Source organism: Peromyscus californicus, unplaced genomic scaffold (assembly GCF_007827085.1).
Source record: "Peromyscus californicus insignis strain IS unplaced genomic scaffold, ASM782708v3 Scaffold_11__1_contigs__length_118956290, whole genome shotgun sequence".
NCBI classification, from domain to species: Eukaryota; Metazoa; Chordata; class Mammalia; order Rodentia; family Cricetidae; genus Peromyscus; species Peromyscus californicus.
The window spans coordinates 57,962,507-57,985,356 of record NW_026294402.1 but is presented as its reverse complement, the minus strand read 5'-3'; the positions used below and the strand labels follow the sequence as shown (position 1 = coordinate 57,985,356).

Below are 22,850 nucleotides of genomic sequence, written 5' to 3'. Positions count from 1 at the left end.
AGACACACACAATCCACAACAGGGGACCCAGGGTCAGAACTGAATGACCACAGACACACACAATGACACAACAGGGGAACCGGGGCCAGAACTGAATGACCACAGACACACACAATCCACAACAGGGGACCTGGGGCCAGAAAACCTGACAGAGTTTGAAGGTCTAGTTCTGCCACCGTGTACTTGGGCATTGGGCAAACTGCTTAACTTCCTCATGCTTCAGAACTCTATCTTTAAGAGGAGAGTAATAATAACAGTGTGACTTTTGAGCAATATTTTAAAATATATAATCATTTCATAAACCATTTAGCACCACAGAAATACGCGTTGCTAGCATGGGCCATTTGCCTTGAGAGCACCAGGTATATCCCCATTGTTGCAGAAATGTGTGGGTTGACACTGTGTCCTCAGCCACTCTGTAGGTTACCTAATGATGTCAAGTAACTTTGTTTCTTTTTTATCTTCCTACAGAGCATATCATGTCCCAAGTGGGAAAATTTTAGCTGTAAAGGTAAGCATTGGATGTATTTTATGTATATTTTATGCAAATTTGTATGTGTCTGAGTGTGTGTGTGAGTATGTGTGAGTGTGTGTGCGGTCCATGTGATATGCGTACCCATGGAAATCGGAGGAGGATGCTGGGAGACCTGCGCTATCACTCTCTTCCATAGTCCCGTGAGACAGGGTCTCTCACTGAACCTGGAGCTAGGTCCTCCTGTCTCCTCCCACCCACAGTGCAGGAATGACAGCATGCAGCCATGCCTGGCATTTTACCTGGGTACTGGGGATTTGTGCAACAAGTACTCTTGCCTGCCGAGCTATCTCCTCAGCTCTGTGTTGTGAAATTCTTGGTGTTCTCTGGTTTCCTTTCCCTCTCAGCTTACGTCACCGGTACATGAACACACTTTCCAACAGCAGGCTATTTGTTGACACACTGGTCTGACTCCCCTGCAGTCTCACAGTGACCTGCCTTTACAGACACACTCTCTGCTCTCCCTGTCAGCTGATGACTTCTTGCGTGTCACCCCCTGTCTCTGGTCTCCGGGCCTTTGGCAGTGGAAGGTTTTAGTTTTTGAACAGCTGCTGCTTGCTAGGTGTCACCCTTTGTGTTTTAAACAGTTATCTTTAATCCTGAACTCTGAGGTAATTCTCAGCCATTTTTAGATTTGAAGAAAGTGGGACTCATAGAGCTGATTTGTCCAAGGTCATTTGGGAGAAGCGGGTGAGGATTTAAATGATGTCCATCTGACTCCGTAAAGCTGACTTCCTCCAGGTGCTGTACAGCTTTTGTACAAATGACTGCTTTTCAACCCTCTGTTCTCCACCAGCCTTTCAAAGTTCATCTCCAAGACGCCTTTGTAACTCCCTCCACAGTGAGAAACTGCCCTCTTTCCCAAACATTTCAGTTTGTCATTCTGTGTCTTATATCTTAAAGAAACTAAGAATTTGCATAATGATTATTCCATTTTTATTAGAGTTAAACTAAAACTAAGGCTCAGATCTGGATTCTAGTGCATTCCAGGATTCCCTTACTGTCTCACACCTAGTTCAGCACCTACATCCCATGTGGCATCGTGAGGTCTAGTTTTAATAACAGCCTGTGTGAGGAGGTCCAGCAGCACTCTCTCGGGAAGCCTTCTTTGAAACTCTAAGCAAATTATATCTACACAGGCGCAGCTTGGGAGACGCCATTGAGGTCATTGTAGGCTCACATTCTACACAGGAGGAAGCGGTCCAGAGAGTTTCTGGATTGGCTCTGTGGGGATAAACTGTATCCCAGCCTTCCCCTCCCATTATCCTACACTGAACCATCTCCATGTCTCCCCTGAGCTCCCCTTTGATGAGAGCACCCACGAACTGGGCAGGGTTTTCCTGTCTGTTCAGTTATTTGTTCTTCTGATATCAGAATTCTTTATATTTAAAGACAGTCAAATCTTGGTTTAGTTATGCCAAGAGAGGGCGAGAGCATCACTACAAATGATCCAGAATCCTTGGCCTTGTCAATACAATATAACATTTTCATAATTGCATACATTTTAAGTTGTTTTGCATAGGCTAATAGTAAGATTCATGGGCACAGTTATTTAACTGTGCATGGCAAAGGACCAGCAGCTGCTCTGGAGAGGATTAAAGGTCACTCTTTTAAGAATATACTTGGGTTCAATTCCCAGCACCCACATGGCAGCTAACAACTGTCTGTAACTCCAGTTCCAGGGGATCCAACACCCTCACACAGACATACATGCAGGCAAAACCACCAGTGCACATAAAATTTTTAAAAAGAATATGCTTTACAAATTAGCTTAGGTTTTCACTATATGAGAACAGCTGGAGTTTGCAAATAAGCCGTTCTCTAGGCTGGACCTTTGAACTGCACTTTCCAGCAAGACCTGTATTGTGTTTGCAAACTGAGTCAAATGGTGATTGATTTTTGTGATAGACTTGTGTTGCATGAATCCTAAATGGTTTTATAATAAAAACCTGGAGACAGATATCAGGGTGAAAGCTGAAAGATCAGAGAAGCAAAGCAAGCCACAGCCACCACCTCTTACCTCACCAACTCCTCAGCCTGTAATCACGCCTGAAAGAAGAGAGTTCCTGTCTTCTCCCGCCTAATATTCCTTTCTCTGCCCAGCCATATCACTTCCTGTCTCAGTCTTCCTACTGCTGAGATAAAAGGTGTGTGATCCCAAGTGCTGGAATTAAAAGGTGTGTGCCTTGAACTCAGAAATCCAGACGGATCTCTGCCTCTGCCTCCTGAGTGCTAGGATTAAAGGTGTGTGCCACCACTGCCTGACCTCTATGGCTAACTCTGTGGCTATCTCTGTCTGTCCTGTGATCTTCAGGCAAACTTTCTTAGATTACAAATATATCACCACAGACTTGACCTTGGTAATCAAAGCGAAAATCATATAGATTATACAATGGTTATACTGGGATATAATGTATCCTTTCTTCAAAACAACCAGAATGGCTCATTAATTCTTAGAAATTTGTTATTTAGTTCCAAATATTTGGAAAATTTCCAAGTATTTTTCAGTTATTGACTTTAGACCAATGAAGTCAATAACTGAAAAATTTAATTCCAATGTTGTCTAAAACATATTGTATAATTGGAATTACCATAAATTAATTTGGCTCAAAATATGATCTTTGTTGGTGAATCTTCTCTGTGCACATAAAAAAAAAACTACAATCCAAAGAATATGAAAAGTGTTATGTAAACCTTTGTTAGATCAAGTTGGCTTTTAATACCTTTTTTTAACTTGTTCTATCAATTACTGAAACTAGAGTATTAAAATCTCCAACAACAGTTGGACCTTGGTCTGTGTTATGAATTATTGTGATTATTGTGCAGGGGAACCCCCAAGGGTGTCCTGCACATGCAGGGAAACATGCTGGGCAGATGCATGCCATGTGGGCATGGCAGTGGTGGCGGAGGCCAGTAATTTACAACCCAGACACTGCATCCATGTAGAGAGTTTGTTATAATAGAGAGATGAAGGCAAGACATGATAGGAAAGAGAGAGACAGAGAAAGAGAGAGAAGAAGAGAGAGAGGAGTTGAAGGTGCACACCTCGTGGGAGGAAGAACAGAAGAGAGAGAGGAAGGGGAGGAGTTTCTCCTTAGAATGAGGCTTTTACGTCAGGACGCAAGTTGGAGCCAAGGGATGGGATTTCAAGGGGTGGATCAGAATATTAACATTCATTCCTCTGTTTTATTATAAAAGAGGTGAGTTATGGAGCAAGTTGGGGAACAAGGGTGCTAAATTCTCGAGGCTACTTCAAGCTGACAAGGGGCAAAGTGGGGAGGGAGGACTGGGAGTCACGCATGGCAGACAATCTCAGAAATGTTCCTTGAGGGAGCTGAGGAGGCAGGTTGCAGCAGTGATATTCCAGGAGCTTGGTGGAAAATGGCATGCTAAATCAGGAGTATAGAAGCCATAGCATCTACTATTTCTCTGGAGGTCAGGTGGGAACAATGAATCTGCAAAATATGCTCCAAAAATAGGTGGGGTCAGAAATGGGCTCTGGAGATTGTTAGTTTTCATCAGATCAGATTTCTTGATGCAGTAACAAAACTTTTCCCAGGAGCCTGTAGGTATCTGAAAGACAGCTGGAACAGATTTACATCATGGCAAAAGGGTTAAAAATCCATTTAAGGACTCTTAAGAACTCTTTGTAGTCAATGTTCTATCATTTTATCAAAGCTGCATTTATCAGTATTAAAAATTTGAAACTCTGGAGTTACATCTGAAACCAGTCTATCGTGTACCATGAAGTCTATGAATGAGGCATACCTGTCTGTAATTGGAGAATATATATATATAATATATATATATATATATATATATATTATATATATATATCTGAGAAGGATAAATTTAAGAAGTGAGAAAGCTTTCCAGCTACCTAGGCAGCAATCCCAAGTCTCTCTATGGTCATTGGGGGGACAGAAGCCCCAAAGGCAGTACTTGTTCAGCAGATAGGCCCAGAAGATCTGACAGATTTTTTTTTCTGTGGAGTAGAAATTTGGGGAGACTGACCCACCTTGACTTTGCAGTATGGGGCAATTGGTCCTCCATTGTTCCACTTATTCACAGTCTGGACAGAATCTCATCCTTTTGCTGTATGGCTGGCCTTGCCATGGGAGCTTCCGGGCAGGTGGAAGTTCTTCTGTGGTCATCTGTCTTATTGAGGAGATACAGGATGCTGCCAGGAGCTGGCATGTCACTTTATCATAAAAAAAGCTTTTATATTAAATGCCATATTCTCAGATCTCTACAGGTGTTTGAGGACTGGGGGAACAAATCTGTTAATGTATTTGTAACTTTGAGAGCATATATCTTACTTAAATCTGAATATACAGGTTTCCCAATTAGTTACAGCTTAATGAAGTTAGCAAGGACAAGGAAGTTTGCATTCTTAAGCCTGAATAGACTTTGAGTAAGGAGAGACATTCTTCAAGCTGTTGGCAGTGATATCTGAATCTATTACCATATTTTAAGGCCCTGTAGCTGTAGTTCTGATCTTTGAGTAGAGCCAGATTATAATCCTGAATTACTTATATAGAAATAATTATTTCTTAAGATGTCTCCTGAGAAGGTAAAGAAGAGTGACGGGGAAAGACCCCAAGGCTGAATGAGAACAGGAGAAAGGGGGCTTTTGAGTCAGGGTGCAGCCCAACTCTGAGAAAAGGAAAAGGACCCTCTTGGTGGACTCTATGCCAGGGTTTCCATTCCTAACCTAGCCCTCCAGCCTGTCCTAGGAACAGGGAGCACAGTACAATGTATTCTCCATAGCTGCTTCAAGCTGAAACAGGGTCAGGAGGACTCTGGCTAGTTAAAGGTAAGGAGGGAACCCAGGTATGTGGTCATCTGACCTGGCTGTAGAGGCAGGGAACAATTACGTTTGGCTGGGCTGGTCCACATCACATAGACAAGAGTCTCTGCTGACATCTGTAGCAGGGAAAGCGCTGCAGGTTGTAGTCCACACTGCTGCTCTGATGTGTCTGCCAGCCTGCTGAAATATAGACTAGAGACGGGAGTTAAAATTTATGAATTTATTTGGAGCCTTTTGGCTCATGGTCTTAGTGATTGAAAAGAGGAGGAGTCCAAAGACCAGGAGAGAGAAAAATACCATCCTTAGGAATAGACAAGTGAGGAAAAAATAAAGGTTTTAGATAAATTAGTATTATCAATCAGTACTGAAATCCAAATTGTGGAAAAGCAGGTAATGAGTAGCCAAGGAAATTTTAAAATCCTGAGCTTGTGACCCAAAGTGTATCAGAATTGTATTAATGTTTAAATCTGAAATTTAAAATCTTAGTATAATGATACTGCCTGCAAGTAGTTCTGCTGATGCTTTGGAGGGGAGCACATATGTCTCCAGGCCCTGCCCACATGAGTGGCTGCAGAGAAATGAACACCATGACTAGACTTCTGCCCCACCCAGATGGCTAGAGCCTAAGAGAGGCAGCTAGGAAACACCAGGCCAAGGCCAGAGGACTTTTCCTTGGCCCCTAAAATAATAGTGAAACAATGCTCATCAGGAGGCGATTCCCTAACCTTCCTCCATACTGAAGACCTGAGCACTGGGTGCCCCGCCCATGCTGCCCTTAGTAAAGATGGTGGTGAAGTCATGTGACTTGCCTGTTTTGACCTTAGCCAAGATGACAGCTAGACCATGTGGTTACCCTTATTTAAAGGGCGCCTTGATCACGTGATTGCCATTATTTAAGATGGCAGTGCCTGATCATGTGATCGCCCCTATGAAATATGGCACTTGACCATATGTTAATGTGGGTTTTTCCCCCCCAAAGTAAAGTGAGCAGATAAGGAACAGATAAGTTGAAACATTTAAAAGTCAGTCAGAAAGAAATATAGATGGCCACATCGATTATACATTCCCATTCTCACATAGGAAATAGGCTTTGTGAAAGAAAGAAGGAGAAGTAACAGCGCAGTTGGGCAGGAGAGAGGGGACCCTCCCCCAGGCTGTGGCATGGTGCAAGCAGCCGCAGGGGAGTAAACCCAAGCCATTGGTCAGCAGCAGTGGTCGGGGCAGGGGTCCATAGGCTTATTTTTCCACAATGAGGTGTAAGGCCCAGCGGACTGACCTCCGGCATCCCAGAGGGACAGCAAGGGCCAATGATAACGGTGCAAGATCGCCAATCATCACAAAGGCTATGGGCCATGGAATTGAGAGGGCACAAGCCATCACCATATGCCGTCACATAGGGTTTGGGGCCGAAGGGCTATGAGCCTGAAAAACGTGGTACCAGGGAGCAAACCGAGAGGAATCCTCACTTGTGGGAAAATGGCCAGAAGAGAAGGGAGGAATCTTACCGATCCAGTAGGGTTAAGAGTCCCCAGCGGTGCTCAGCCTGAAAAATGGCAGGTGGTACAGGATCCCAGAGCTCCTCAGGCTGCCGTGGGCAGGAGAAAGCAGTAGGATTACCTAGCAACATTGGGCGCCCATGTTATGAATTATTGCGCAGGAGGACCCCTAGGGTATCCTGCACATGCAGGGAGACATGCTGGGCAGATACAGCAGTGGACTGGGCAGATGCACACCGTGCAGGCATTGCGGCAGCGGCACCCAGTAATTCACGACCCGGATTCGACATCCACATAGAAAGTTTATTATAGTAGAGAGATGAAGAGAAAGATAGGAAAGAGAGAGACAGAGAAAGAGGGGGGGTGTGCACTTCATGGGAGGAAAAGCGGAAGAGAGAAAGGAAGGGGAAGAGTTTCTCCTTAGAATGAGGCTTTTACGTCAGCACACAGAGCAGCGCCAAGGGGTGGGATTTCTTAAATTTCCATTGCTCTCTGTCATTGTTTTTGAAGATGTGCTGTTAGTTTCAACAGGGTTCTTATCATTTGGATGAATTGGCCTCTTTGTCTTAATGCAGTGACTGTTTTGTTCATGGCAATCTGTGCTCTGAAATCCATATTGGCTGTTATTAGCATAGCTACAGCATCTAGATTTCTGCTAATGTTGGCCTTTTACTTTGAACCTAGCACGTCTCTATATTGGCAATGAGTTTCTTGTAGACAGCATGTAGTTAGATCTTACTTTATAATCTGGTCTGATGATCTCCACTTTTTAGTTAGAATGTTGGAACCATTTACATTTTCTGTGATAGGATATGATTGGATTTATATCTCTTGTTCTGTTTTCCGTTTGCCCTGGTCGCGTACCCATTCTCCCTCCTCTGTTTTTAATGGTTGTCTAGAGTTTGTAGCATCTATCTTTATCTTCATATAAGATCCTTACCATAGAAGCTGTGTTAGTATGTGCTCTGTTGCTGTGAAGAGACACCATGACCAAGGCAAGTCTTAGCAGAGGAAGTGTTGAACTGGGACTTGCTTAGTTTCAGAGGATTAGTCCATGACCATCACTAGATGTAGGAACCTGCCTGGGCTTTTCTTTTGAATTTGAAAGATCTTGTTCCAGTGTTGGCTTTATACTTCCCTGCGAGGTGCTGGCTGTCCTTTCGTTCATTGTTCTGTGTGTCCCCTCACCTGGCTTCTCGGGCTGCTGATCTGAGCTCTTTCTGTGTTGCAGGTTATGGTTACAGTTTACAGTATACAGTTCTGCTGGGCTTGAGAGTGATTCTTTTTTGTATTCAATATGCTTGAGGTTTGCTGAAATTCTTGAATATGTGGGATTTCAGCTTTCATCCAATTTGGAACACCTTAACCTTTCCTGAGATCATCTCCCACGTGGAGAACTTGACTGAGTATTCACCTCATTTCGGTCTTTCCCTGTGTTAGTTTTGAAATGTTTCTCCTCCAGAATCTTCAAATACACTGACCTTTTCCTCTTCATTGTCTAATGTGCTGTTCCTCCTGCCCAGTGTGGTTTTTTTTTTTTTTCATTTCAAATGTTCTTTTTTTTATCCCTAGAAGTGTAAGTAGGCCTTTTTGCTTTAAGAGCAGTTTCTGTGTTTCCATGTCATTCTTTGATGTGTCCAGCCTTTTTTTTTTAACCTTTAAAGTATATGGAATAATTATAACAACTGTGCTGCATAGTTTTATGTCAACTTGACACAAGCTTAAGTCATCTGAGAGGAGGGAACCTCAATTAAGGAAATGCCTCCATAAAAGTGGGCTGTAGGTAAGACTATAGGGTGTTTTCTTACTTAGTGATTGATGGGGGAGGCCCAGCCCATTGTGGGTGGTGGTCCTGGGTTCTGTAATAAAGCAGGAGGAGCAAGCTAGTAAGCAGCACCATGTCCTGTGTATCAGCTCCTGCCTCCAGGTTCCTGCCCTGCTTGAGTTACTGTAATCATTTCCTCCAGTGATGTGGAGGTTTAAGCCAAAGAAACCTTTCTTCCCCAATTTGCTTTTGGTCATGCTGTTCCCTCACAGTAATAGTAACCCTGACTAGGACAGACCAGCCAACCATTGGACATACCTACCATTGCTGTTATGCACGTCACTTCTTTATTACTTCCAGTAGATTCCTTTTCTCTTCATTTTGGGTTGTATTTCTTTCTTATGGGATACTGACAGTGTAGCACAGGTAGCTAGATATTTTTGCATTCTGATAAATATGCTTAAAGTTTGTTCTGAGATATTAGTGACTTTGAAACAATCTGACTTTTTTTTTTTTTTAAACTTACTTGAACTTTATGTAAAGAGCCAACCCCACAATCCCCCTGGAATGCATTTTCCCCATTCTGCTGAAGCGGGATTCCTGATTCTACCTGGCTGAGGGAGCACACACTGCAGGCTGCAGTGCTCTTTCCCCAGGTTCTTTCCCCTTGGCCCAGGTGATTTCCCATTTCCACGTAGAGAGTACTAAAGGCTCCATGTTACTTCTGTACTGGTTTCTTTCTACTGCTGTGACACAACGCCTCAGGAAGGAGTTTAAGGAAGGGGGGGTTATTTTGCCACACAGTTGGAGGGTGTAGCCGTCATGGTAGCAGAAGTGTGAGGTAGCTGGCCACTCTGCATCTGTGTGAGGAAAGAGATGAAAGCTAGTACTCCATTCCTTTTCTTACTTCTGTTTGGTCCAGGATCCCAGCCCATTATGCTGCTGCCCACACTCAGGGTGGGTCTCCCGTCTTAGTTAACCCAATCCAATTCCCTCACAGGCATGCCCAAAGGCTTGTCTCCTAGGTGATTCTGGACCTGTTAGATCAATCCGTATAGAACTATCAATGTCAATCATCATACGGCCCAGGCAAACTGAAAACACTCTTGGTTGGAAGGTAGACCCCTCCACAATGCATTAGCAGTCTGCTGTGGCTTTTAACGCATGTTCTTGCATTTCCTGATCTCTGTGCATTTTGTTTTGTTTTACTTGAACTTGTGACCTCATCTGAACCTGGCTTGTTTCTTTCGAATTTCAACAAGTTAATTCATGTGCGCCTCTCTAATTAGAATGCCTTCATCCGTGTCTTTGACTACTAGAATCCTTAACAACTTTCAAGGGCCTGCTCTTTGGTTCTGGATAAGCCCTGTCACGTGTGTTGTATCTGTCAGCCACCTTCCTAAAGGTCATCACATGCCATCGTGCACATGACTGTTAGTATCGTGTCCATTTGCTCTGATGTACTAAAATCTTCTTAAAAGTGGAGAACAGAACTGAGCGTTTTCTTGCCTTACCTGCAGGGCCCAGCACTACATGCAGTGAGTGTCTCGACACATAATTTACTGGTTGAATACAGTTTTTGTTGTTGTTGTTTAATTTATTCATTTATGTTTTTGTTGTTTCCTTCACTTGTCCTTTGAAGTAACAACATACAAAATACCTCCTAGTGTTCTTTGTATGGACTGTTGCTCTCCCCCAGAATATTTCTTAGCTTCTTTTGTTATATTAAAGGGTGAAATGGAAGGTTAAGAGTTAGAAGCGCATTTGATCTTTTCCTGACCCTCTCCTGACTTTGTGTGACTTGAAGCATGTCACTTGAACCTCTCAGTGACCCCAGTTGTCTGGTGTCACAGAGGAACTGTGCAGAGCAGCACATCATGGCCCTTGTCTGAGCGGAATCACCTTCAGGGCTCTGCTGCCCGCCTGGAGCCATGGGGGTTTCATTTCCCAACTCAGTGGTCAGTTGGCCACATTTCGAGTGTCTGTGGGACCAGTTAGATGAGAGCCCTGCTAATAGCATTTCCAATTTTTATATATTCTTAATTGAGTCCTACTTTATAAAGACTTGCAGCATTTTCTTCCCCAGACTTGAGATGAGACAAGAGAACTTTTCAGGTATTTTTTTAAAAGAAGCTAATTTTAGGAAAAACAGGAAGTTCTCTATACCATGCAATTTAGATTTTTTCTGCTTCACAAAGCACATTTAGAAAATGATGTTAACCACACTTTAGAAATAACTGATAATCACCTGCATGCTCACTGGAACACATTCGGCCAGCTTTTGTTTGCTCTTGGTAGCAAGACCATTGCAGATAAGTAGAGCGGAAAACAGCACAAGTCCTGTTAGCCATCCTGCAAGCAGAACCTTTCTCTGCCAGTAATGCCTCCTGTAACATCTTTCCAATAGTAATGCTTGGGGAATGCACTGGATTCTCCAGGATTGTTTGTATTCTGATTGGGAAAAGAAGCCATCTAACGGGATTTCTTAGCCTTGTATGTAGCATGCGTTGATTATCATTCCCGGAGTGCTTCGGATTTCTGCAGCTTTTAAAACAGCATTTAAATGGACCATTTGATTAATCATTTGTATCCTGGCTGTAATCCTCCCAAATTTCCTTTCTGAGTTGTACATACTGTAAAAGACAATTATGTCGCCACAGATTAAATAAGTGAATTAAAACAGAATAGTGGCTTAATTTGACCTGTGATTTTGTTCTCCTCGCCTTTAGTGGAGCGCATGCCACTCCAGCAAATAAATGAAGTCATCCGTGACAGCTCGTGATGAATTGCCGTATTTATACTGTATATTTTAATAGTCTCCCACTAATTTAAATTGAGCACAGAGTAAATTATAATTCAGTCACTTGACTGCTTGTATTTAACTTGACAGCGCATCCCTGTGTGTCCTGGAGGTGTTAGCGGAGGGAGAACAGGGAAGGCAGGCAGGTACCTCCATGCTGGCTGACCCCTTTCTGGAGGAGCTGCTTCCAGCTCCTTCTCTCAGTCTGAAGCGCTGGCTCAGCCTGCGGAGTGAACACTCAGGCGGTCCACACTGTCCTCGAACTTCAGTGGGAAAATCCACATTCGCTGTGCTTTTCTCAGCTTGCCTTCGGAGGAAGGATTGGTCTGTTTATTTTTAGCAGTTTTGAAGCTCACTAGCAAGAATATTCAGGGGAAGGGAGTTAACTTTTCACCAAGTGCCAGGCTCTCGGAAAACTGAGCACATGCGCACGCACTTCCCCTCTCAAATTTTCAAAAATGACCTGATTTGCTTTTTCTGGGTTGTGGAAGAGAGCTCCAAACCGATCAGCTCTACGAATACAATAAATAGTCCTCGCTCCATTCTTGGTCAGTGGGGCCCTTTGTGTGGTTTGTTTGGTGTTCATGTCTTTGGTTTTTGGTTTAGTTGCAAACATCACATGATCCATTTCCCTGTGTCTAATAACAGCACATCTGGAGGACTATTTTTAAGGAGCGCTTTGATTAAGGTCCTCCTCAGTGATTGGGTGCTACTGTGAGTCCTTGTGCTGGGCGTCGAGATATAAAGAATACTCAGACCCCACCTTGCCCTTGAAGCTTCTAGTGCTCTGCTCTGGAAGCTTTTAGATGGCCGGGGGCATTAAAGCCGATTGCGGTCAAGGGTAGTAAGGGTCAAGCCAGAGATGAATTCTGATGAAGGGCTTTGAGGTGGGTGTCTGGAGGTGGTGAGGCGTTCAAGCTGGGTCTAAAAGGTCAAACAAGCTTTTGTAATCGGTGACTGTGGAGTGGAGAGAGGAAACACTGGTAAGGTGGTGTGGGTGGACAGGAAGGAGGCTGTGTAGAAAGGGTGAGGGAAGGGGTTAGCTTGAGGCACAACCTCCTGGTGTTCTGGAGTTGCAGCTTACTCCAGGTGATGGAAACTCATGCAAGGTTCTCAATCAAGGGAAAGATAAGTTCTCCATTGGGATTAATTCCAAAGTGTTGGCTAGTGGCGTGCGTTGGTAGAAAAGGCAGTGCCCACCTCCACTCACCCCGTACTCTTTCTTTCTTACTTAAATGGGTGTCAGCATTAAAAATATACATAATGTGCATATTAGCCAGAGATGGTGGCTCATGCCTTTAATCCCAGCACTTAGGAGACAGAGGCAGGTGGATCTCTGAGTTCAAGGACAGCCTGGTCTACAAAGAGTTCCAGGACAGCCAGTGCTACACAGAGAAACCCTGTCTCAAAAAACAACATCAAAAATATGCACATTAGAATAATCATTTCCTTCTTTGTGGTTTATGTAATTCATAGTTTTTACATGATACATATTCTTCATTTGTGATACAGTGTAATTTAGTGTTGAAAGTTACAGAATGGTGCTGTTATGGCAATCATGAATGTTAGGTTTTTACCTAGAAATGTTTAGACTGTCTTTTAAAAGTATATTTTTTTAAAGAACAACATTTTAAAATTTGTTTTCACTGAAGTGCTTAGTGGTTGAGCTGGGTTCTGACTCTTGGTAGCATGCTTGCCCAGCTTTTATGAGAAGGCCTGAGTTCAGGCACAGGTGCACACACCTGCCCAAGGAAAGAGAAGAGGCTAGGTTAAATTAGAGCGCATCCTAGGCAAGTCTGAGTCCTCACACTTGGACATTTCTGTGTTATAAAGTCCACCTTAGTGGCAGTTACTTAAGCAAAACCATAACACTTCAAGAGGCCCTCCCTGGCAAAGCGTGGGAGTCAGGTGACCTGAGACCCTGCCAGCGTTTGTAAAGAAACATTACCCACATGGGAGGAAATAAGGTGACAGCATTTTAAAACCCCCATTTCTTTGATTTCTAAAAATCTCATTTTAAAATGTTATTTTATTTACCAGCCCTCTGCTCATCTGTGAGTCTGTGGCTCACAGGGCTCTTCTCTTTTAATGATCTTCTTCTGAAAATAACCAGTGTGGCTAAAATAGGGTACATAAATTGAGTGTTATAACTTAACTGACTTTTAAAGCCATTAATGCTGACCTCTGAGCCCTGGCTTCTTCCAGGGTCCCATCAATCACTTCTGGACTGCTGCCTCCTCTACAAAGGCTTAGGCAGATACAGAGACAGTTTTTGGTGTTGGCAATTATAATGGGGGCTGCATAAAGAAACGACCACCTTTCTTTAGTTCTTGTGTTTCACATGCTGTGTAACTTGAAAGTAGACATGTACTGATGCTGCTCTGTGTCTGTACTCAGGTTATTCTGTTAGACATTACACTGGAGCTTCAGAAGCAGATCATGTCTGAGTTGGAAATTCTTTATAAGGTAATGTTTTTTCTTGGTTACTTTTATCTATAAACATGTATATGTGTTAGCTCCCGGTCTTCAACCTCTCTTGTCTTATTTTTGTTGCAGTGTGACTCATCGTATATCATAGGATTTTACGGGGCATTTTTTGTAGAAAACAGGATTTCAATTTGTACAGAATTCATGGATGGTGAGTTCTTCCCTTTAAATTATATTAGAAATGACTTTTGGAATCGGCTGCCTTAAACTTGGTTTTGATATAGATGTCAAGGAGATTTTAGAATGATTGAAATGTGTTAATTATTGTTTCCTTTACACTAGCAATTCTCTTCCTGTAAAGGTTCCTGGTGTTAAATATTTGTAGGTGGGCTACAATTTCAAGAATGCAAGTTGGTTTCCTTTTACTAAAAATTTAAATAGGACAGACGGCACGCGGGTCCAGTCGGCGCGTGGGGCTCACTGCCTGCCTCTGTGCAGCGTGCGTTTGCCGGGGAACAGATGTTCTGTTCTTTTAATGTTTCAGTCGCCAAAACAGATTTTCTTCTAAAGAAATCTATTAACCCAATGTCCTGTGTCTTTCAGAAAGAAATAGGTTCTTAATTGCTAGACAAGAAATTGTTTTTCAGCACAGCTGTTTAGCCGAGCTGCATTTGGCTTTCTTTGGACTCAGTCCTGCCCTCTCTGCTCGCCGTTCACTGCTCTCGGTAGCTCTTCCTTGATCTGAATGTTGTGACAGAATGCAGACTTCTGGGAAGCCTATCACTGTAGGGTGGTCATTATTACTGGCTCTCCACTTTAAATCTGGGTAATTTTCACCTTTTAAAAGGTCAGTTTTTCAGTATCTAGCCTCCATTAAAATGCAGCATACATGTTTTTCTACTTTCTCAGGTACACACACACACACATTATGCACACATACATATACACACACCACACACCACAAATATACCATATATGCATATAGACATACCACATACACACACATATACATGCATACCACACATACACACACCACACATAGCCACATATACACACTACATATACACACATATACACACTACACATACACACATGCACAATTGCATTCACCTTTCTACTTTAGGTACACATACACCACGCATACACATCCACTACACATACACATACACACACACACCACATATACCACACATATACACAAATGCATGCACCTTTCTATATCTTTAGGTATACACACCACACACACTGCACATATACATACCGTACACACATACACACACACACACACACAAGCACACACACTGCACATACACACAAACATACACTCCCCCCCAGCACACATATACACACAGGCACACTATTCTACTTCTTTAGTAAACACACACATACCTCACATATACACACATGCACACTACACATACATACACACCCACAAATATACACACACACAGGTACATTCACACAAACACACACACACCCTTGTGGGTATCCTTAGGATGATATCAAATCATATAAGCATATAGGTAGTGTAGGTGGGCACCAATCAGAAAGCATTGATTCATAATCCCAGTACAGGTCACTCTTTTGAACTTTCACCATTTGAGATCTGCATAATTTTTCAGTTACGTTAAAATACTTTTTATTAGCTGGGCATTGGTGGCTCATGCCTTTAATCCCATAACTTGGGAGGCAGAGTCAGGCAGATCTCTGAGTTCAAGGCTAGCCTGGTCTACAGAAAGAGTTCCAGGACAACCAAGGCTATACAGAGAAATCCTGTCCCATAAAAAACAAACAAACAAACAAACAAAAAAAAACCCCACTTTTATTAAGGTAGAATTCAGATACCATAAAATTCCCCATTTTGAAACCTACAGCTTATTGCTGTCCAATTTCAAAACATTCTAAAGAGAAAGCCTCGGCCAATGTAAGTTGCTCATCTCATCCCCTCCATCTCTCCCTGGCAGTTATGGGTCTCCTTCCTGCCTCTGTGGATGTATCTATTCTGGATATGGCACATTGTACATCAACAGGATCCTATAGTCTACAGCCTTTGTGCGTGGCGTCTCTTGCTTGTATATTGTTTCCAAGTTCATCCTTACAGTAGCAGGAGCAGTCCGCCATCTCTTTTCATCACTGAATAGTATGTCATTGACTGGCTATACAGCATTTGTTTTTCTTTAATTGATAGTCACTTAGGATATTTTCACTTTTTACATCTAAAAGATATTTATTTTTATTGCGTGTGTCTGAGTGTGTGAATGTGTGCACAAACAAGTGTGCATGTGTGCTACTGCTTGCTCTTGGAGGTCAAAGCCTGTGGGAGCGGACTCTCCCCTTCCACCATGTGGGTCCCAGGGATCAAATTCAGGTGATCAGGCATGGTGGCAGTGAAGTTGCCAGATCCTGTAGCAACTCTTAACCTTGAGGAACTTTCAAGCTGTTCTAGTCTGTCAGTGTTCAAATCATTCGCAGTTACTGTAATTACTTAAAAATATTTCAACTCAACAATAAAAACACCAGTCACTCACTTAAAAAACAGTGTGTATTTCTCAAAGGAAGATGTACAGCGGTCAACAGCCACATGAAAAGATATTCAACAACAGTGGTTATTAAGGAAACCTAAATCAAAACTACATCCATGGCTGGGCTGTGGTGGTGCACACCTTTAATTTCAGCACTTGGGAGGCAGAGGCAGGCAGATCTCTGTGAGTTAGAGGCCAGCCTGGGCTACAAAGCGAGTTCCAGGACAGCTAACACTATTACACAGAGAAACCCTGTCTCAAAAAAAAAAAAAAAAAAAAAAAAAAAACTACATCTGTGTGTTCACATCTGAGACCACGCACACATACAAAACAAAATCAAACACATAATAACAAGTGTTGGCAAAGGCAGAGAGAAGTTGGACTCCCCAAACGACGTTTGTATGAATCGGAAATGGTGTAATATAGACTAGACAGCTTGACACTTCTTCACATAGAGTTACCACAGGACCTAGCAAGTCTGCTACCACAGAAACCCAAGAGAACTGACTAGCACACGTCCACAGTAGCCTGTGTGCACGGCAGTGTTACTCTCAAGTGACCAAGAGTGGAAGTAACCCCAGCCATCAAGATGGCCCAGTGGGTAGAGACACTTGTTCTATATTGCATTCTTCTTATGTCTTCTCATGCTATTGGTCCTGTGTCTTTCAGTTACTGTTAACCTCAGACATTCCTGTTTTGTTCCATGTAATTCCTAAGTCTTTATTAATAGTCTGTTTCAGGTGGAAGGGGCTAGCTTCATCCCTCCCTTTAGGTCTTTAAACATGGTTTATCTTAGTTATATAGACAGGGTGATTTGGAGGTTAGCATGCAGTCTTCTGGTCATATACAACAAAGCACACAAAATCACTAAATCTGTGTATTACCCCCCAGCTTTCATTTCCTCTCCTGTGCAGTCCAATTTCTTGACAACTTCCTCTCTGATTAGTGTATTTTTATCTCATACTATGATCTATTTGCAATATTTACTGAGCATTTTCTTTCAGCTACTGCTGTAAACCTGGGGACACCACAGTGACCAAGACTTAGCCCTTGTCCACAGGATACATATTCTAAAGTAACCCTTGTCCTCAGGGAATATTCTAGAGACATCCAGTACATTCTCAGGGAGGGATAAACCATGAGAGCACAGAGCAGGATGGGTGGGCTAATAGAGCAGGTGCTGAGCAGGGCATCAGAGGCAGAAGTGACATTGAGTAGAAGCATTAATGAGCTAGTCAGGGACACCACTGGGATGCTCGAACAGACAGAGCGGCGTGTGCCAGTGTTCCCAGATGAGCAAGACCACCGTGGTGGCCCGAGAGTGATGTCGTAAGGACCAGAGGCTGCCCAGGAGGCCTGAACCGTCAGAGCTTAGAACCTCGTGGGCCTCAGAGGCTACAGCAAGGAGTTTAGGTTTGAGGCTGAATTTATTAGGAAGACACTGGGAGAAGAATGTGACCTACCCTCATACTCAGTCAAAACAAAATCTCAGAAACTCTAACTAGAAGATCTCAGAGTACAGATGTGTTTGGATTACCACCACGGGAATAAATTGTGCCCCGCACCCCCAGCCAAAAAAAAACAAAAACAAAAACAAAAAACACAAAAAAACCCTGCATTGCAAAGAAGGAAAGGGCTTTTATATGTTCAGCTAGCAGGAACTTAAAAAATCTTGTATTAAATTTTTTTTGTTCACATTGTTAACTTAATAATGACTGTGGTCATTTCAAGCAAATTGGAGATTATCATAATGGTATTGTTGCTTCTCACTCCTCACTTCATACTTATATTTAACCTACATACAAAGACCCTACTTGCAATTTACATCTTGTAACACAGTAGCACAGACCTACAGGTCTGCGTAAGTGAAGATGGCGGCCCTAATCTGTCAGCAGAAACGTGCCGCTCTTCAGTACTGTGCATGGGTTTCTGCTCATCTACCAGCAGTCTTCCTCTGGCTTACCATGTGGACGGTGGCTTGCAGTACAATAAGTAGTCATGGGGGTGGGGGTGGCCAGGGAAAACGGAAGTGATACTCACAGGGAGCAAGCCTGTAACCTGAATAAGAAGCTAAAAGTCCAGCGCTGGAACCACAGATGAGTGAATTCCGGAAGGCCTTGCCTACAGTAAGGCCTGGAGCTGTAGCTCGGTGGGGAAGGCTTTGCCTCGAGTGGCTGAGATCCCAGGCCCCATCCCCAGTCCAGTCAAAACCCAGCCCTGAGTAAGAAATCTCAGGCAACATGACACTGCCAGTGTGTGTCATCATATCACATTGTGGAGAGGTAAAACTCACAGAAAGGTCCCCTGTGATTCCACTGCTATGTGATGTTGGGACAGAGGGGCCTTTGGGGATATTCAGAGGCTCAGGTCTTCTGAGTGTGGTTGTCACGTTTTCATTTATGGGACTCAGTTTCAAACGAAGTCAAATAAGGCTGGTGGATTCCTCATTAACACTCCAGCGCTAACGTTTATGGTGTGCCAAGTTAAAAAGTTGCCTTTTGTGGAGCGGTGTACAGAATAGAGCTGTCACTGAAACCAAGGAAAAACTAGCCCAAACCCTCTCCATTTAGCCTCTGAGAGGGAGTGCTCATCGAAATTAACAGGCTCCCTTGACTGAGTGGATCTACGGTAGTATCATCTTTTCACCTCTTAATTTATCTCTGTGAGCATGGGAAGGGTGGGGTACACCTGATGGCACAGAGCCAGCTCCATAAAGACCTGTCCATGTGGGCAGCTGAGGACAGCAGGGTGCTTACAGGTGCCAGTGAACTGCCTCCAAGTAAGATTCCTTTTTCCTTATTCTATTGATAATGGTTGTGGTGTCACCATTGGCTTTCAGCTGAGCTTGGTAAGACCACTGTCACTTAGCTCCTTACAGCCTCTTCTATAACGTGCATAGAACTTCTTGTTGGTGTGGGTGGGTGGGTGGGCTCATTCCCCAAGCGTTGAGTCCATTGGCTTCCTGAGGAACTGCCCCAGTAAGCTGCTGTTGTTAGTGTTCCAGATACCACATAGCAAGCTTTTTCATCTTGAATTTACTCATCCATGCAACTACCAATGCACCTGAAAAATCAATGGGAACACTCTTTTTCTGCCACATTTTTCTTTCATTGCATCTAAAATAAAAATATTTTAGTAAACAAGGATGTTTCCGCTCTTTGCATGAGTGTTTTGTTTTGTTTTTCCGTATCTCCCCAGGAGCACTGAGAGCCACAGCACCAAGTTACTGGTACTGTGGTTACTCAGCCTGTGCTCAGAGTCCGGGAGCTGCAAGCAGAAATTACCTAAAGGAGTGATCATTTTCCTACACCTGCTTTCATCAGGATACATAGGAAGCTATACCTCTGTGATGTGTGTGCCATTTTTAACAGAACAGTAGTAGCTTTAGGGAATATGACATACCATAATAGTCTATTTGCACAGAGCCTGTCTTAACTGTGTTTCAGAAGAGTGACATGTTTCATTTTCAAACCTTATTAGGTGTTTTTTAATCATCAGTGGTCACATCATAAATATGAAATTTTAGTCTTGACAGGAAAAAAAATTACTTCTGAAACATCCTGGGTACCCTCTTCATAGTGATAAAAGACTATACCTCAGTTTGACTCTAAGGCGATATTATGTATTATTAGCTTAGTTCTCATCATATTGCTAACAAGTGAAGTACTCGTTCCCTGCAGAGTATATGTAAGTTATGTTGTTGAGATTCTTAACACATTCCTGTTTATACTTCCTGATGAGTTGGACTCTCAAAACAATTGCCTTGGGAATTGCATGGTGACTGGTCATTCCGGGGACTGTGGTGATTCCAGGGACTGTGGTGATTCCAGGGACTGGTGATTCTGGTGACTGTGGTGATCTGTTGCTACAGCTGGTTTAAAATCCTTTCCTGGAAGCTGCTGAGAGCATTATGGTCAGTGAGATAGGGTTCCTTCTAGCACTGATGTTTGGTTTCATAAGTCCAACAGTTACCTTTTTTGGCTAGATCTACAGGATAGAAATGATGGTGAAACTGGTAAGAATTAAACCCAAATCCTCTGCCATTTTCAGCCTAAGAATGACCCGCCAGGCATGGTGGCACACATTGAGCCCAGCACTCAGGAGACAGAGGCCGGTGGACCTCTGAGTGTGAGGCCAACCTGTTCTACAGAGTGAGTTCCAGACCAGGCAGGGCTATAGAATGAGACCCTGTCTCAAAATGAAAAACATACAAACAGAAATCCAGAAGGACTGAACTCCACAGAGCACTCATCAGTCAGCAGGTCTCCTGACTCTGAGGGGCTCTGCTGTGTCCTTTCTTTCCTGCCAACCTTCTCTCAGAAGAGCACGGGAAGGACAGCAGGATGAATCTGTCCAGTGGTCTTTCAGTTTTAAAAAATGTCAAAGGTGATTTACCAAAAGTCAGAGTTGACAGATAAAGCAGTATAGTAGTGAGTCACAGTCTAGTGAAAATAAATTAGATGGAGGGCCCGTGCGATGGCGCTGCAGGTCAGGTCACCTTAGCTCAGTCCCTGGACCCACATGGTGGGAGGAGACCACAAGCTCTCCAAAGTCGACCTCTGACCTCCACAGGTGGGCTCACACATCCGTGCATACACACAATAAATAGATAAAATGTAATTAAAATAAAACAAGTTAGAACTTGAGAGATTGTGTTTTAGTTTTACCTTATTGGTTTTCACGGTCATCAAGGAGCCGGGAGTTGATCAGTTGCTTTTCATGGAAAACTTAGACTTGCTGCTTCTGCTGTGCTAGTCTTTGTGTGTATTTTGAAGTTCGTACCCACCCAGATTTGTTTGATAAGTGGGAGAATTCTAAGATAGGGTCTCCAGGTTGCCATGTGAGAAAGTGGACATGAAGCATCAAGTGTAGCCGTCGGGGTCGTTTCTGTAGTTTTCTTGACATCTACATTTTCATAGAGGGCAGGTTCTTAGCTACCCTCCTAGTTCCCTTCAGTTTTTAATGACTGGATTTTTAAATGGAAGTAGCTGGCCATGCTCTTCCGGAAGTCCAATTCTGTCATTCATAAAAGAAGAACTGAAAGCCAACTTAGCTCTCCATGTTCTGTATGTGACAGAGAATGGAAATGGCATTCTCACGAGGCAGGCACAGAGGAGAGTCCAGTGCTCTGTGCCCGTGATTTGCTTGTAGTAATGCCACGTCTTTGTCTCTACAGGGGGGTCTTTGGATGTATATAGGAAAATTCCAGAGCATGTCCTCGGAAGAATTGCAGTGGCGGTAAGTATATTGGCTTCAGTGGGAGGGAATCTATTTAAACCTTCCTGTCCAGTCCATTCCTGGGTCCTCAGATGCGTCCTTTCTTTCTGTCCCAGCTGGCTGTTGGGTCCTTCTTACCATCTGTTGTTTCTGTCTTTTTCTCTTCTTGTGGGCTAACCTCCAGCATAGTCCCTCTGGCTTGTCGGTACTGTGATTACAGGGACCTTGGTGCCTGGGTTTCTAATTTCATCCAAGAGAAAACTGGTACAGGGGACATTCTTAGTTATAGAATTTGAAAATGATTTAAATTAGTGGAACAGTCTATAAACAAAATACATTTGCTCTTAAATGGTTTTGCAGTCTTCTTATGCTTTTGGTTTTAGTCTTACCTTTTAGGGACTTTATCTAGGATTCTGTGCCCTTTGTGATGAGAAGCAGTTTTCTTAATCTTCTGTACTCACTAATAAATAGACAAATTATATCATCTAAACTGGCATTATTATGTAAGTCCCAGATTTGAGATTTGGAATAATATAAGCTAACCGTATCTAAAAAAAGTCACTGGGTGCTGTAATCGTAAACAATTGCTAAAGTAAAGACGCTCTGTTAAATTAAGTGGTTTAATGCAGAACAAAGTGATTATATCATGTACCATTTAATTAAATGGCTTATTTTCACATTCATTATACATCAAACTGACAACTCAAATTCTTTAATCCAACATGGACACTTATTCAGGCTTAGTTCATTGTAATTCACAGCTTTCCTTTTTTCTTTCTAATTATTGGTGTGAACTGCCCAGGGTGATGAGCACTCTCCTTTCTGATGCTGCCTCTGCCGAGCAGCTTCTAATCTACACATGAGGCAGATTATTCAGGATGCAATCTGAGTACTGAAATCAGTGTTTTAGATGAAAATAAAAATGTTTCCTTTCCTCTTCTAATCTCCGAGGGGAATGATTGCTTTGCAGCTTTTGGCAGTTCTTGGCTCTAGAGTTTAGTAACACATATAATAAAGGGCAAGAAGAGGCAAGGAGAAGGGCTAGGAAGCAGGAGAGTCTGCAAGTCCTGTGTTCCCATCATCTTTTGAACTTGGGAAAATAGAAATCCGCTTTGTGCAGTGGAGAAGCATGTTCTTTCCTGGCCTCATCAATCTTGCCTCCCTCCCGTGTAGAGTACCAACAAGGCCACTGGGCTTTCTGATTCAACCAGGATAGGAAGGTTGTAAAGTGAAGAGTCAGCAGAAAAACTGCCAGCTTTAAATACAGGGCTTGCTTTGGGT

At 43.0% G+C, this 22,850-nt stretch overlaps 1 protein-coding gene across 3 annotated transcripts in view; it reads left to right on the top strand.

Moving 5' to 3' along the window:
• Map2k5 (mitogen-activated protein kinase kinase 5) overlaps positions 1–22,850 on the top strand; it is a 256,460-nt gene that overhangs the window by 98,489 nt on the left and 135,121 nt on the right. For all 3 annotated transcript variants that reach the window (XM_052763441.1, XM_052763433.1, XM_052763451.1), the window contains 4 exons: positions 472–511; positions 13,801–13,869; positions 13,960–14,041; positions 21,529–21,590. In XM_052763441.1, the coding sequence (XP_052619401.1) occupies positions 472–511; positions 13,801–13,869; positions 13,960–14,041; positions 21,529–21,590 (253 nt within the window). The remainder of the gene's footprint in view (positions 1–471; positions 512–13,800; positions 13,870–13,959; positions 14,042–21,528; positions 21,591–22,850) is intronic.